Genomic DNA, 16,689 nt, shown 5'->3' on the forward strand with positions numbered 1-16,689 from the left:
AACTTGTAAGTGCATATCTATGACACTTTAGTTTTTGAAACGTGTTCCAATATTCCTCCATAAATTTGGTGTTTAACCTCGAAACAATTTTGACTTGGATTTTAGTTATTTAAACGGTCCTGTCTATCTTCCAAAGCCTCAAGCAAGTTCAATGCCGTCCATTTCTTCATCTCTTTTCTTGGAGGTGATCACCCTCGAATCAAGTTTAAGCTTCCTGTTTGTTCTTTGACCCGTAACTCATATGCTCCCAGGTTTTTTTTTTTTCCTTGGAAAAATGTATGCTAGAAACGAAGGGTGTGTGTGTGTTCTTTGTTTTTCAACATCTGCGTCCATATCAACCCAAACGCATATGCTAATTGCTAGGTAAAACCCTGGATAAAATTGAAAAAAAAAAAAAAAACAACTTTGATAACCAATTTAACCATACACAAGAAGATATGTCCACTTTTTCCTATTTCCGCTCTTAGATTTCGAGTTAAAAAAATAATTTGGTCGACTTTTGCAGCCCTCTATATATCGAACTGTACATATTCCATAGAACTACCACAAAGGTTTTTTACGGAGTTCTATTGACACACTTCCTTTGCAAATTACTTGCGACAGAAAATCGCAAGCATACAATTAGAGAGACGCACCCACCCCCGGTGCGGGGGAGTGTTGTATTTCTTTTGTTTTAGGGGTTTTACAGAAGTTGAACTGCTGCAATGGATGGAATTTTCTCTCGCAGTTTCTGTGTAACAGCCACTCGAACAGTCATCACCCCTGCTGCTGGTCCTGTTATACGAATTTTGACTATCGGCTCCTCGATTGCCACAAGTTCTAGCGACCCACCAGCTGCACCAACTAGATACGGTCTTATTTCTTCAAGGACCTGAAATGGATTATAAATTATGCAGCAACTAGAAATATTAACTTTTTTTGGAAGGGAGGGAGGGGGTAATTGCCAAATCTGTCTTCTTTTCTTTCTTTATTTTTTAAAAAAAATAAAAAACCGTTATAGATTTAGAGGCCAACTCTAACTTGAAGCACCGAAGCCAGAATTTATACTAGTAAAGGAACTCAACTGCTTGTTTTCCAAGAGCAGAAAAGAGAATAAAGATTTGAATGAATGCACTAATAGAAATCTGGATAAGCTAAGAAAACATGTAGGATTTTGTTGGGATGCATCAATCATCTTACAAAATCCTAGTAGAAAAAGGACAAACTTCCTCTTACATGGGGTCGTTAATTCATGCAGAACTCAGAACAATTTCAATTATCTCATCTTCCTTATTTGCCCTCCCTAAAATCTATTCTCTTTGCTCAGCTTATGTGGAATATGGCTCCTCTTTCAGATCAACTACCCTCACAACCTCTCACCCTCTTCAATGACTTGTACCAATAAATAAATGGCGAAACAGAAAAAATGAACATATACATATTACAATATCTACTAAGACCATTGACAGTTTAACACAATGGTACTTATAACACGACAAATTATTGTGTTCTCCCATAATATGGATAACATGGTACCTTCATCTTGTCACAACATGCCATGTAATTAAAATTGTTTATACCAATTTTGATTGACATGCCATCCTATATTATGATGATAGCACCATATGTCCATATTTGAAGATTACCCAATAATTACTTGTTTAACACTAGAGTAGTTACTAGAAATGCAAAATTACCTTCTCAATATTTTCCTCATTCAGCTCAAGGCCAGTTTCTTCATCAGCTATGGGTTCCACTGCAACTATTTCAGGGATCTTTTCCATCAAACGGCGCTCAATACCCATTTTCATTGTCGTAACAGAGCTCGGACAGGAGCCACATGCTCCCTGTAGCTTCAATCGTACAACATTGCCATCAATCTCATGCAATGCCACATTTCCCCCATCTGCAATTAGATAAGGTCGGATTTCATCCAATATGCTATCAACATTCTCTGCAGTTAGTGGCAGTTCAACTGCTGAATTTGGAGTAGCAACAGCCTTCACAACTGTACAGTACGAAAATTAAGAACCTTTTAATATCCAGCAGGTTAAAAGTGGAATAGGGAGATCACAGCCAACTCACAAACAACCCAAGCACCTCCACAACAAAGATGACAAATACATTATATGTTACGGTAGATGCAAAACAAAACCCAACTCAATTTAAGTTTTATGCCCCGTAATTAACCTGAATAACTTGGTATTCTTCTTTTGTTCTAGGACTCAGACCAAGAAAATGTGCTTGTTAGGGTTGCAAAATTTTATAAATAATCAAGGCCTAATTAATATGTGAATTTTTTCTTGATAGGTAAATTAATGTGTGAAAATTAAACAACAATCTCCCAAAACTTCCAACAGTTCATTTTGTACAGCCAAAGTAATGATATTATTGATGGCTGAGTTTCAACCTAATTATGATCTGGGATCACTTTCAGCTACCGATTTTCACAACAACATACTTAAAAACCATGATCACCAATTAACAACTAGTATAAAAGTTTCCAAGACCTTTTTAAATACCGTTCACAGAATCACAAAATATTACTTAGCACACTAAACAATCAAAACAGGCTTGAAACAAACAAGCCAGGTAGTTAAGATTTATGAATGTTACATATTAATTCTGTCTGGAACACAGTTAGAAACGTACAAATCGCAGATATGCTCATAATCATGTTCGAGCACTTGGCAAGCGTAGGTAAATGCATCTGTTCAAAATTAGGAAACGAAATGGAATTTCCTTTTAAGCTTTACAAATTCCACGATCCTAAGACAGATGTGGGTTCAACAGGAAAGCTCGGACCAAGTATTCTGAACGATCAAATCCATGTTTTCGAACCTAACCTTGTGTTAGAAAAAGGACAAATTAATTCATTTTTTTTTATCAGAAAATAAGAATTTATTGAAAATAGGCGAAGCCAAGTACACGGACATATAAGACAAATTAATTCCTTGCAACGCGTACCTACGAAGAAAAGCTCAAACTCAACGAAACAATCAACGACGTCATGAATTTACCCATTTCCGTTCAGATTCAATCCTCAAAGGAAGAATAGAAATCATACAAATATGCAAACCAAATTATACAGAGGAGAAATTTAATGTTACCTGGACTGCGTGAACGGGAATGGAAGCGAACTGGAACGGAACGGCATGAATCCCGCCACACTGGATTATGACCCCTCGCGAGAAAAATATGTGTGCCAAACAAGCTCCAGCTCTGTAATTTTTCTTGACGGTAAGAAAATTGATCCCATATATTTGAAATTAGAGAAAGTAACAGTGAATAAAGAGAGAGGACCTTAAAGGATCGAGAAGAGGGTGAGGACTGAGGTTCTAGGGCTGCTTGGGGCCTGCAGCAGGATAAGTGCGTATTCACCACAGATTGCATCTCTCTCTCTACTCCGATCCTATTTCGCTTTTTCCCCTCCTTTCAATTTTCCTCGGTTTCTCGGTAGACAAACAGCGCTACAAATTACAATACACTAGGGAGTCAAATCTCGCTCGTTACTTGGCGCCGCTAATACAGTCACTTCCTTAACATTAAAAATTAAAATCAAAATTAAAATTCTGTTGGATACGGTTATTTTTATATTTTTTTGTGAATTATATTATTTAAAATAATTATTTTATATTTAAAAAATAATACAATTAATTATATTAATGAAATATATAAAAAATATGTAAAAGAAATTTTATATAAATTTTAAAAAATAAAATAAATTATATGAACAATTAAATTAAAAGAACCAATCATAATATCATTTTCATTTATTATTTATATTTTTTTACTGTTGCTTTTTTTTTTTTTTAATATTCTTTAAATTTTTATCTTTTTTCGCTAAAAGCATTGACAGACCTTAGGATAAAAACTTCAATTTTCATGTCAGCATTTTTCAGGACAATTTCGCTCTTTAAAATTGAAGTTAAAAGCTCCCTTTCGTTATTGAGCTAAATTAATATAAGTTAAATTTTTTGTGAATAATAATAAATTAAGATGATTAAATAAATTTTATAAAACTTATTTAAGATGAGTTTAAATATATTTATAGAAAATTAAAAAAATTATGAATCTCGTGTATAAAGAGGTATTGAATTAAAAAAGAGTTTAGGTCCCGCATATAAATAAATTTTGAATTGAAATAAGTTTAGTAATTTGATATTTAGATGTTTATATGTTAAATTCGGCTTAAAATTAGACTGAACTCTTCAAGTTCCAAACAGGGCCTAAAGTTGTGATTGCATACTAAAATGATTTTAGATGATATGAGTTAATATATGAATATTAATATTTTACAAATTCTATTAAGATGTATTTAAATGTAAATAAATTGAAATATGCGTTTAAATGTATAAAGTAATTTGGGATAAATTAATTTTTTTTATAGAAATTTAAAAAAGTAACGAGTTTGATCAATGATGGATTGAAATATGCTTGACATCCAAGCATAGCTTAAGGGTTCAATTGACAACACAATTATTCTCAAGTATTATAAGATATTTTTAGATATTTCATTTTCAAACATCACTCAAACTTAAAATACTTTCCTCAAATTTTCAACATTTTCATTTATGACAACTTTCTTAAATTCTAAAACAAAATACAAAAATAATACTAATTTTTCAAATATCAAAACAAACATTATATTCAAATAATTTTTTAACTTTCTAGTTTATAATATTTTTATTCAACGTCTTCTCTTATTTTTTAAAATCGAAAAATACATATTAATTCAAATAATTTCATAATTATTTACAGATATAACCATATATTAAGATATTTTAAATATCCAAACAAACTATAAAACTTAACTTGGTTACTTTAAGGCTCGTTTGGTTATACATATGAGATAAATGATAAATTTGTAAATAGTAATGAAATAATTTGTGAATAGTAGAGAAATTGTGTGATTTAAAATTTTTATAAGATTTTGAAAAATGAGGGAAAAAAAGTTAAATAATAAATTATAAAGTTAAAAGAAAGCTAAAATATAATTTTTTTAATATAATTATTGTCTTGGGATCAATGTTTTGAATACCGTACCAGATGGCGTACCGGTCAAGGCACTGGAACGAAATATTTCGGTACCGGTACCGTTTCATGTACCGTTTCGGGATAGTCGATATATAAATAAATTATATATATAAATATATATATATATAAATTATATTTCAAAATAATAATTTATATATGAATAAATTATACATGAATACATATGTATATATAAATTATAAATAGTCTAATATGAATTGGGGTAAAAAAATAAGATTATAACTTAAAAAAATGAAAAAAAAAAAAAACATGAAGGCCGAAATACCGAAATACCGGCCGGTACGCAGGCCGGTACAGGCCGAAATATAGGCCGGTATCGGCCGGTATTTCAGCAGGTACGAAACAGGTACCTTACCTGTACTGGCCTGGTGACCGGTACGGTACGGTACCAAAAACTATGCTTGGGATTAAAAAAGTTGAATTATTTTTTATATTTTGTTTGAAAGTTTTAAAAAATTGTAATTCTTATGTAATATTTAGATGAAAAAGTTAAAAATTTGAAATAAAAAAAAATGTTTGTATTTAAATGGTGTTTAGATGTTGAATCTGATGGAACAAGATAGTTTGAAATATTTGCGAAACAAAATAGGCCTAAGGCCTCGTTTGGATAAGCAATTTGTCTCCTCTCATTTTATCTTATCAAATTTTATCTTAACATCCAAACAATATTCAAATATGAATACTTTTCAATTCCATTTTTATACTTTTTCTTCTAATTATTATAATTTTTCCAAAGTTTCATATAAAATATGAAAAAGACTTCAACTTTTTCAAATTTTAAAATAAAAATAATATTATATCAATATTTTAAATTTGAAATATTTTAATCCAATTTTCTCTCTCTCATTTTTTAAAATCTCATAAAAATTTGAAGTCAAATGATTTTATTACAATTTACAAACTATCTCACTATTATTTATATATTTATCATATTATATAATCCCATATGACTTTTCAAATGAAGGGTAACAACATTTTGTGATAATCGTGTAATATCGGGTTGTTAAGATGAATTGAATTGAGATGAGTTGAGATGAAAGTTGAAAGTTAAATAAAATATTATTATAATATTATTTTTTTAATATTATTATTATTTTGAGATTTGAAAAAATTGAATTATTTATTATATTTTGTATTGAAAGTTGAGAAAATTGTAATGATTAAATGAAATGAATTGAGAATAATTGAAGAACCAAACGTAGCCTTAACATTATTTTTATAAGAAAAAAATCTATTAATCATCTTATTTTTCATCATCCTCTTATCGTCTCATGACGTGATATTAGATGATTGATTCATAAGTAAAATATGATAAATAATTTTCAATCATCTAATACCATATCATAGGATGATGAGAATTAAGATATGAGTATCATTACTCTTTCTTTAATTATTTGAATGGATCCAATTATAATCTTGACTCTCTTAAACGTGGCTTAAATACTTATTAACCTGTTATAATTGATAACAGAGCTAAATTTAAACTCTTTATAATAGTTAATAAGAGATTCTAATTTTGATATTGAGTAATATTTTTTTAAAACAAATTCAAATATAGCTTCGGTTTTTTACGTAGGAAAATGATACTATGTCGTATGAGTTTGCTCCCTTAGTTTAACTTTTCATGTATTTTATTTTATTTTATAATTTGTTATATTTAATAGTTAAGAAAGTGACTATCAATATATTAGTGTCTTTTTCAAATGTTTAAAAAATGTTTGAAAGAAAAAAAAAATGTAATTTATAATAAGAGACAAACCCAATAGTGAAACTTGGGCAACATGATAGTATTACCCTTCCGTATAACGTTACAATTGTCAATTCAAGATTAACTAAATATTTTTTAAAAAAATATTAAATTACAAAACTGTGAAACCTAACTCCTAATTGAGGATCCTAATTTTTCAAAATATGTATATTTTGCTCTCTATGGGATGTTTTCGGGGCATCAACGCCTTCATCAAATTTTTCGCAATCATTTTATCTTCCTGTGATATCCTCTTATGGTGAATGAGTTATTTTATTTTAAATTCGGTGTATAAAGTGCACATTTTATTTCACTTATTTATTATAATATATTTAATTTATTGTATCTTGTATTAATTATGCGCCTTCTCTAATCTGGAGGCATGGTATCACCTTCTTTCTTTGATCTTGTTTCGGTTGGCCAATCGGTGAGATGGTGTCGCATTCGTCGGTTTTATGGGTGGGCTTGACTCCAATCGGCATTGTGCAACCTATTTACCCGACAAACAGGCTCAAATATAGATAATTAGATTTTCATTTAGGCATGAAAGATCGATCACCCATAATGCACGAGCCCCCCATTAAAACCAAAACTCAGAAATTTCAGTGGCCATAGATATATAAAGGTTATTTGCACATAGAATGAATTTCCAGAGATCAAAACAGACGTTCTTATAGATCTTTAAAGACGATTAGTTAAAAAAGAAGAAGTCGACAAAAGGAAAAGGAAAAGGAATGATACCAATTATACCAGTTGGGAGACGAACAGAGTGTTTTACGTACGCATAACAGGAGACGATCTCTTTTTCCTGGAAAATAAATCTCCCAACAGAGGAATAATAGGCTTCTTCTTCATTCTCTTCTTCTCTATCCCAAAATATCCTTCATCACCAAAGCTTAATATTTGAGCCACAGTGGGTGAGTCCTCCATACTATACATTAACTCCCTCTTCCTCTCTTCCTCTCTTTTCTTACTACTTGCTGATCTCTCCAAACTCATCATCTCTCTCGCAGCCAATGCCTTTGCTGCCGCAGCGGCTTCGGCCTCGGCCAACTTTGACATGTTCTTGTGAAGCTCGGCGTTCAGCGAAGCCAATGCGACCTCGGTTTCGGACTCTCTCTCCTTCAACATCTTCAACTCCACCTTCGTTTCCTTGAGCTCGGCCTCCAGCTTCTTCAGGGTATCTAAAATAGAGCGGTGATCATTAAGATCATCATCTTCAAGTTTAGACTCTGTAGGAGTTGGTGAAAAGTTCGACAAAGTGGGGATGTTCACGCAAGGCTTTGGAGAGAAAAATTCTCCCAGAAGAAGCCGCTCGTCGTAGATGGCCACGGCTTCTTTGACGGAGCGGAAGGGACGTGACGCGTCAACATTAGAGCTATAATCGATATTGGTCGAATGATGAGATTCCATGGTGGTGGTAGTGCTTCCCCTTGGGTTGGGGATGAGAATGGTATACATGAAAAAGGAGAATGGATATTTGATGATTGGTTAGGTTTGGGTTTTCTTTGCTTGCACTTCAAACGAAGAGAGTAAAAGGTGAAATGGCCGGGAGACTGTTGTTTCAAGGCTAAGACAGGAGCAGGGTGTCCCTCCCTGTCCCTGATCGGGAATGAGGATGACCGGTTAACCACACGAACGGCTTAGTGCAAAATCAAATTAAGGTTAAAAGTTTAAAAATAATTTTGGAGATTATTATAAATATTATTTTCAAAAAATGTAATTTTTCATCTTAGATTTATTATTTTTTAAAATATGAGAGATAGATTGTTTTATTTTCCCCTTTTAATTTAATTTTCTTTTCCATGCTCTTTTATTCATACAATGGGGGAAGAAGCTAAGGCTGCTAAGCTTACGGTCGTTCATTTATTTAATTTTTATGATGTAGAATCAGGTTTTGTAAATGATTTTATTTATTTATTTATTTATCAAGATTTATTTATGTAAGGAAATTTTCTAATTCGGAAGAATGTAATTATTATATTTACTGTGACTATTGAATTTCCTTGGCTATGTTATAGGGATTGAATTTCCCAGTCGATCAGCTCCCAGTCGGAAACCAAAGCGAAATGGCTCCCAAGAAGAAACACAACAGTAGCAATAGGGCTCATTCAAAATCTTCGTCCAGAGCCACACCACAAGCTTCGTCTTCGTCTTCGTCCTCGTCCGGTCCCAGGCTCCAAATTTCCGCCGAGAACGAGAACCGGCTCCGCCGCCTTTTGCTCAACAACAACTCTGCCCGGTCCGCGGCTCCGGTCGATGATACTCTCTCCAAGGCCCAGAAGGCCAAGAAGCTTAAGGCCGTTTACGAGAAGCTCTCCTGCGAAGGATTTACCAATGATCAAGTCGAACTCGCTCTCTCCGCTCTCAAGGTACCATTGTTACATATTCATTTCTCTGTGTTTGGCTACCGAGGAAATTATGAACAAAACAAAAGAAGAGAAAATAAAATTTACGTTTGGATGCGATCCGGCATGGATTGTTAAAACCGAAGGTTGTTTCTTATGCCTTCTTAAGATTGTTCTTGTATCCACGCTTTTATTAGCTTGTGCGTAGTTAGTATTAAGTCTCGTGTTTCATTGTATTGGGTAGGAGGGTGCTACATTTGAGGCTGCCCTTGATTGGTTATGCTTGAATTTGCCGGGTAATGAGCTTCCATTGAAGTTCGCTAGCGGGAACTCTCTACATACAAGTGGAGGTATATTTGGATTCGTTTGATCTTATTGGTTTTTTTTAAATGTAGATGGTGCTTGCTATTTACTTTTTGCAGTAACTGAATGAAAAAACTGCGCTGGATTTTTGTATACTGATATCACCAAATTTCAATGTCAGGTTCTGTTGGGGTCATATTGAATTCACGGGAAGATTGGACACCTTCGGTGGACCCATCTACTGAGTTTAAGGAGGAAGCTCCTGAAATTTCTGTTAAGATCAAGGGTCGATGGGATGATGATACTCTAGATTCACGTCAACCTTCTCAAGCTAATTGGATCAGGCAATATGTGGAGCAACAGCAAGAGGTACGGAGACATATTGCATTAGCATATTTACTACCCCAAGCATATATATCTTTTTTTTGATAAGTAAGGTAATTATATTATCAAAAAGGAGGCAAAAGCCTGATACAAAGATTAGTGACCAGTTCTATGTTTGATCAATGGCTATAAGGAATTCATGTAACCCCAAACCATTGAAATCAACCGCTATGGTCCATGTACAAAGAGTTCTAAAGAAAAAGACAATCAAATCCTCCATCGATCTCTCTTTGTCCTCGAAAGTCCTGTCATTGCGCTCTCGCCATAAACACCACATGATGCATATAGGGATCACCTTCCACACCGCTTTTATTTGTTGATTTCCTCTCAGATTATTCCAACTGGCCAGAACCCCGACCACCATCTCCGGCATCACCCAAACTAAGTCCAATCTGCCAAATACCTCATTCCATAACCTTCTCGCTACCTCACAGTGTATTAAGAGATGGTTCACCGATTCACCTCCCTTCCTATACATGCAGCACCAATCTGCGATGATCACCCTGCGCTTCCTCAAGTTATTAGTTGTGAGAATCTTACCCAATGCTGCAGTCCACACAAAGAAAGCTGCTTTGAGTGGCGCCTTATGTCTCCATATCTTTCACCATGGAAACTGACGAGGTGTCTCTTGAGTAAGAGACTTATAGAACGAGCGCACCGAAAAAGTACCTTTAGCTGTAGGTATCCACCAAAGACTGTCCTGTGAATTACCCGGTTTAATAGAATACAAAAGGCTATAAAAGGCTTCAATATTGCTCATCTCCCAATCTTGTGCCGCCCTACTGAAGTGGATGTTCCATTGAATTTGCTCCCCTGATCTTTCTAGTACATCAGCTACTGAAGCATCAATATCTCTTGCAATTCTGAATAAAGAAGGAAATGATTCCTTTAGAGCCACATGATCACACCAAGTGTCGTACCAAAACTTAATACGGGTTCCTCCTCCTAAACGGATTCGAGTATATTGATTGAAGACCTCCCACCCTTTTCTTATATGTATCCACAAGCCCACTCCTTGTGCTCCTCTCACTTCTTTTGTACACCAACCCCCCCATAGGTCCCCATATTTGCTCTCTATTACCGTCTTCCACAAGGTATCAGGTTCCTTATGGTATCTCCACAGCCATTTACCTAGTAATGCCCAATTGAAGGTTCTCATATCTCTAATGCCCAAACCCCCATTCGAGATGGGGCTACATACCTTTTCCCACTTAACAAGGTGAAATTTTTGTTCTGCTCCCAGTCCCCCCCATAAGAAATCCCTTTGAAATTTCTCCAGCCGAAGAGCAACACTTGCTGGAATAGGAAATAGAGACAAAAAATATGTGGGTAGATTAGACAAAGTACTCTTGATTAGAGTAATCCGTCCACCTTTAGACAAGTATAATCTCTTCCATCCGGCAAGCCGACGTTCCACTTTCTCAATTATTGAATCCCATAATGACACCGCTCTCGACGCCGCCCCTAGTGGAAGTCCCAGATAAGTCATGGGTAAGGATGTAGTCGTGCATCCCAATATGCTAGCCAACTGTCTAAAATGTCGAACACTTCCAATAGGCACCATCTCGGATTTTTCCAAATTGACTTTCAATCCGGAAGTTACTTCAAAACACAGGAGAAGGGCCTTCAAAATTCTAAGCTGGTTAGGATCTGCTTCACAAAAGAAAAGAGTATCATCTGCGAACAACAAGTGAGAGACATTAACAAGTCCCCTATTCGGGGAGCCGATCTTAAAACCAGTTAGAAAACGACTCGTAACCAAGGCTGATGACATCCTGCTCAGTGCCTCCATCACAATAACAAAGAGTAAAGGGGATAAAGGATCTCCTTGTCTCAAACCTCGTGTACTACGAAAGAAACTAGTTGGGTTTCCGTTTATCAAGACAGAGAATTTCACCGTTGATATGCACCACCTAATCCAAGAACACCATCTTTCTCCAAACCCGCATTTCCCCAAAAGATCCAGAAGGAACTCCCAATTGACATGATCATATGCCTTCTCCATATCCAGCTTGCATATAATCCCTGCCTCGCCTGTTTTCAACCGACTATCTAGGCATTCATTTGCAATAAGAACTGCATCTAAGATTTGTCTATCCTTAACAAAAGCATTCTGAGGTTTCGAAATAAGCTTTCCCACTACCTCACTCTAACGATTCGCTAGTACCTTGGAGACAATCTTGTAGACCTCACTTACTAGACTAATAGGTCGGAACTCCTTAATCTCTTCTGCCCCTACCTTCTTTGGAATAAGTGCAAGGAAAGTAGCATTAAGGCTTTTTTCAAACTTTCCGACTGAGTAGAACTCCTGGAAAACCTTCATGAGGTCATCTTTTAATACAGCCCAGCAAGATTGGAAGAAACCCATCGAGAAACAGTCAGGGCCCGACGCCTTATCTTTTACCATTTTCCTTACAACTTCAAAAACCTCTAACTCTTCAAAAGGCCTCTCCAATCGGTCTACATCATTATGTTCGATGGAATCAAAAGCAAGCCCTTCCAATTTAGGTTGCCAACCCACCTGTTCAGAAAGTAAATGCTCAAAGAAATCTACTACATGGTGATTTATCACTGACTCATCCCGACACTCCACTCCATCAATTTTCAGCATTTCAATGTTGTTGTATCTTCTATGTGAGTTAGCTATTCGGTGAAAAAACTTTGTACTTCGGTCTTCTTCCTTCAACTATAACGCTCTTGACTTCTGACACCATGATGTCTCTTCAAGAACTACTATTCTTTCCAGATCTGCTTCCAACCCCTTTTTTACAGCTATTTCTTCTTGTGTTAAGGGCCGGTTTTCTTGTATTCTTTCCAAATCTTGGATCTCCAACTCCTTGCTTTTTTTACGCTCCCCTATATCTCCAAAAGACTATTTGTTCCACTGCTTTAGGTCTTTTTTTAAAGCTTTCAATTTACCTGCAAAAATGAAACTAGGGGTTCCTTGTATCTGATATGAAGACCACCATTGTCTGACCTTTTCCTCAAAACCCTCCGCCTTCAACCACATATTTTCGAATTTGAAGGACCTACGCCTCCTATGAACCCCTCCACAATCCAACAAAATAGGCCAATGATCCGAACTCAAATGCGACAATCTCTTTTGCCACACATCTGGAAAGTGGCATTCCCACTCTGGTGAGATAAGAAATCTGTCTAGTCTAGACCATGTATGATTATTGGACCAGGTACAAGCTCCCCCCACTAGTGGTAAATCCACTAGATTCAAATAAAAAATACACTCCGAAAAATCAGTCATAGCTGGCCTCATTCTTCGATTCCCAAAACACTCTGTTGGGAATCTAGTTACATTGAAGTCTTCACCTATATACCAAGGAAGGTCCCACCAACTATGTACTCCAGCCAATTCTTCCCACAACAATCTTCTCTCATGGTCTAAGTTAGGACCATATACACCTGCAAAAGCCCACTTAAAGTCGTCTTCCACGCTTCTAAAAGAGCAAGCCACCGAGTAAACTCCCACAAACTCTTCTATTTTCTCCACCACTCTTCTATCCCACATCACTAAAATGCCAACCGATGCCTCTTTAGCTGCCAAGTATACCCAGTCTACATATGTGCAGCTCCATATACTTCGCAACATATTTCTACTAATAAGTTTCAGCTTTGTCTCCTGTAAACACACTATGTCCGCCTTCCACTCACGTAGCAAATGGCTTATTTGTAGACGTTTACTAACCTCGTTTAACCCGCGGACGTTCCACGATACAATTTTTGGTTTCACTTGGAATATGTCACCCCCTTCCCTTTGGTCTTTTCCTTACTAGCACTTCCTTCCGAATACATGGACCAATTTAACCTCTTCAACTCTCTCTATTTTTTTGACTCTGCTTTTCTATGTTGGTGATGGCCTGATTCAATAACTGTAAGTAGAGCCATGAACTGTTCTTCGTAACCTTCACACATCAATCCTACCAAATGCTGAATTTCCTTTACCATATTAAAAACCCAATCTGAAATCCTAGGTTGTTCTGGACTCAAGAAGTTTAGGGGTATTGGCTCACTCTCTTCATCTGGTGCTGACCCTGCTACCTCAGCTATTTGTAAAGGAACCAAACTGTTCAGAACTGCATCCATATCTTGAACTCCCTCCCTATGAAAAGTGTCTTCAACCAACGAGACTTCTTCCACCCCTATGATATCTAAACAACCTTGAGAATGCCTTAAGAGCATTTCATCATCAGAACACCCCAACTCCTCACTGACAGAGCCCAACGAGAGACCATTTTCTGTTGCCGGCATCCCACCAGCCTCCAAACACAAAAAGGCGTCGTTATCTTGGACATACACCGTCGGAAGGGTCATCAAACCTCCCGTTGGCGAGTTCTGTTCCATTTTCGGCGAAAGAAAAGAGGCCATCTGTCTCGGAAGGTGATTTGAGGATTCTGTCACGGTTTTCCGGCCACTCCACTCAGGCGTACCGTCGTCGGAGAGCTCCACCGTCGGCATCGGCGGATTCTGGCTCACCTTCGACGAGTTACCCTGCGCCGGCGATCGTCGCGCCTGCTCCGACGAAGGGGCACGGGGCCCGGTTCTCTCCCGAGCTGTGAACTCTGGGCTGAAGACCGGCACATGGGCCGTGACTTGGGTGCCCGGTATCTTTTCGGGTGGACCCTGGGCTGACTCAGGCTTATGAGCCATGGCCTGGCCCAGGCTTTTATCTTCATTCAGACCAACGGCCATGGGCTGGGGCTAGGTTGTTGAGAACCTGAGCCCTTTTCGAAAATGCCAATAGGCTGGGCCTTGGGCTAAGGCCCTATCTTCAGCCCAGGTTTTTGTCTCCACTTAAACCCATATTCCAAAATCTCCTTCCCCTTTCCTTTACCCGTGGGCCTCAAAACTTGGCCCGGCCCCTTCCATCCCCTCTCACTTATATCCCCTGCCTTATTTTGCCCGACCACCTTTCTCATTTCAGCCACCTCCCACTGCAGTTGCCATACCTGCCTCTGCAACTCCTCAATTTTCCTCCCCACGTCTCTGTCACCTACACTGTTTCCTTCTGAATAATGTACACCATGAGTGGCTCGAGGCCATCTCCTGTCAGAGTTTACCACGCCACCTCCCATACCGTCATGGACCAATGCCTCCTTATACGACCTCATCGTTGTCTTCCATGGCTGAGCACCTCCATGCATGCCGGCAGCCCTTCCTTGTCCTTCCATCACAGCTTCCTTCAGCACATCTCTCATTCTCTTCCATCCACTTCCCCCTTCCCCTTCCGGAATGAAAATGGAACTTTTCTTTCCATCCTCCCTGTACATAGACACCACAATGAATCTTCCCCTACCATTGACACATCTCTGAGCAAGCAAACGTCGATGCCCTTCCCTGATGGTGCTATAGACTTCCTTTTGCTCACCACTTAAGCATACTTCCAAAGTCTTACGCAGCCACTGAACAGAGTTTTCTTCTAACCAAAGCTCTTGTTCATTCTTCCATTTTCGCTCAATAATACGAAGATGTTTGCCTACCTTAGTAAGAATAAATAATTTTGACTCTATCACAAGTTCTCTCAACAAACCCATAGAAACAGCACCTAAAAGCCACCTTAACTCCCCATGGAAGTTACTGTGTTGGTGTTTACGCTAGAAAAAATTTCTCTCAGAATGACTTTAAAAAAATTTGTGAAAATCCTTGAATCATAATGAGCAAGATTGAGGGCTAGTATCCCAAAATAAAATATGCTGCAATTGATTCCGTGTAGCCAATACAACGAACTCACCAGCAAGAAGTTCTCCAAGACTGGTTTCAATGCTTTTGGCAGCTAGAGGTTGACTTCGATGGACTATGTTCGTCACGGTTCAAAACCAAAATAAAGTGTGTCGGCGTGGAGCTCGTGCACTGAGGAGAGGGAGAAACAGAGAGGTGTTGGCAATGAACCCACCGACTACGGTGTCAGCACCTGCTGTTCAATACCATTCCGGTGAGGAGGCTCGACAGCGAGAGAATCTTAATGCTTGAGCTTTGTTGCGTGAGCTGAGCTGCGGAATTGTTCTGTTGTGGGTGAGTCTCTGGAGGAAGAAGATGGGAGAAAGTGGATAGTCTTCGGCTGTCCCCCAAGCATATATATCTCCTAATAAGATGCTCAAAATCTCTCTTCTTTTTTCTTTTTTCTTTTTTTTTTTCAGTTTTATTTATTACTAAATTTATGTTGATTAAATACAATTGATATTCGTTTTTTTTTACTGATAAAAAAATTGATATTTGGTTTCCCTAGATACACGAGGAACTATTGGAATTAGATATATCACAAATCATAAGTTACATTTCATCTTGAGTTGAATAATAAGTTGAAAATTTGAGCACTTTCTATCAACTGGTTGCTTTTCTAAAGAATAAGTGTTATATATATATATCTGCATGTATTTGGAAGAAAACTGTTTTGGGAGATAGTTCAAGCAGTGGAGTAATTAAAAACACTTCGATATTATTTGCAGGATGATTCTACAAATTGGGAAGATGATGTGGTTGATAACGGTTCCCTTGAGGAGGTATTTACAATTGTTTGTTTGCCACTATTAGGTACCTGATAATTATTTCTGTCTCACCATAACAGGGACACATCATTCCTTTTGTAGTTTGTCTTGTTACAATAACTTAAAGTACTCTCTCTCTCCCCCTCCATCCCTCTCCTTTCTCAAATAATTAGCTATGCTAATAAGTGAATAATATTTATTGAATGGCTTGATGCTGTCCATTGATGTGTTTGTTGGTACAAAAATCCTATAAGAAGTCAATGGAGCCGAATAAAACTAATTTAGCTTTACAATGGTGTCAATGGAGTCTTCCTCATACATATATGTGTGGTAGAGGCAATTTAGAGTAGTTCTATATAAAGAGAGTATAGCTTCT

General features: G+C 37.0%; 3 protein-coding genes across 9 annotated transcripts in view; 1 reads left to right on the forward strand and 2 right to left on the reverse strand.

The window, feature by feature from the left end:
• Positions 1–475: 475 nt before the first annotated feature.
• Positions 476–3,505, reverse strand: LOC122312377 (nifU-like protein 2, chloroplastic). Its single transcript, XM_043126958.1, has 4 exons — positions 3,283–3,505; positions 3,090–3,201; positions 1,677–1,987; positions 476–871 (listed from the first exon to the last, which is right to left on the reverse strand). The coding sequence occupies exons 1-4, from the start codon at positions 3,370–3,372 to the stop codon at positions 683–685; spliced, it is 702 nt and encodes a 233-aa protein (XP_042982892.1). The 5' UTR covers positions 3,373–3,505; the 3' UTR covers positions 476–682.
• Positions 3,506–7,361: 3,856 nt separating this feature from the next.
• LOC122313596 (WEB family protein At3g51220-like) lies at positions 7,362–8,411 on the reverse strand. The gene has a single exon (XM_043128744.1). It carries the CDS (start codon positions 8,240–8,242, stop codon positions 7,556–7,558), a length of 687 nt encoding a protein of 228 aa, XP_042984678.1. The 5' UTR covers positions 8,243–8,411; the 3' UTR covers positions 7,362–7,555.
• A 16-nt stretch (positions 8,412–8,427) lies between these two features.
• Positions 8,428–16,689, forward strand: part of LOC122313594 (DExH-box ATP-dependent RNA helicase DExH7, chloroplastic) — a 42,238-nt gene continuing 33,976 nt past the window's right edge. For 4 of the 7 annotated variants that reach the window (XR_006243431.1, XR_006243432.1, XR_006243434.1 and 1 more), the window contains exons 1-5: positions 8,428–8,445; positions 8,803–9,153; positions 9,374–9,479; positions 9,614–9,801; positions 16,275–16,328. Coding sequence is in view for 2 of the 7 variants with exons in the window: in XM_043128741.1 (XP_042984675.1) it covers positions 8,851–9,153; positions 9,374–9,479; positions 9,614–9,801; positions 16,275–16,328 (651 nt within the window). In the remaining 5 variants the exon portion in view is untranslated. Of the gene's footprint in view, positions 8,446–8,659; positions 8,676–8,802; positions 9,154–9,373; positions 9,480–9,613; positions 9,802–15,706; positions 15,841–16,274; positions 16,329–16,689 lie in introns of those variants that run through there. The other 3 variants (XM_043128741.1, XM_043128740.1, XM_043128742.1) reach the window with 3 other exon arrangements.

The sequence above is a fragment of the Carya illinoinensis genome, chromosome 6 (assembly GCF_018687715.1).
Source record: "Carya illinoinensis cultivar Pawnee chromosome 6, C.illinoinensisPawnee_v1, whole genome shotgun sequence".
NCBI classification, from domain to species: Eukaryota; Viridiplantae; Streptophyta; class Magnoliopsida; order Fagales; family Juglandaceae; genus Carya; species Carya illinoinensis.

Excerpts from the sequence above, each read along its gene's own strand:
- LOC122312377 (XM_043126958.1), bottom strand. The coding sequence starts at position 3,372 with ATGCAATCTGTGGTGAATACGCACTTATCCTGCTGCAGGCCCCAAGCA. Across the intron at positions 1,988-3,089 it reads TTCCCGTTCACGCAGTCCAG|TTGTGAAGGCTGTTGCTACT; the intron begins GTAACATTAAAT and ends CGTACTGTACAG. Across the intron at positions 872-1,676 it reads ATGAGGAAAATATTGAGAAG|GTCCTTGAAGAAATAAGACC; the intron begins GTAATTTTGCAT and ends AATCCATTTCAG.
- LOC122313596 (XM_043128744.1), bottom strand. The coding sequence starts at position 8,242 with ATGTATACCATTCTCATCCCCAACCCAAGGGGAAGCACTACCACCACC.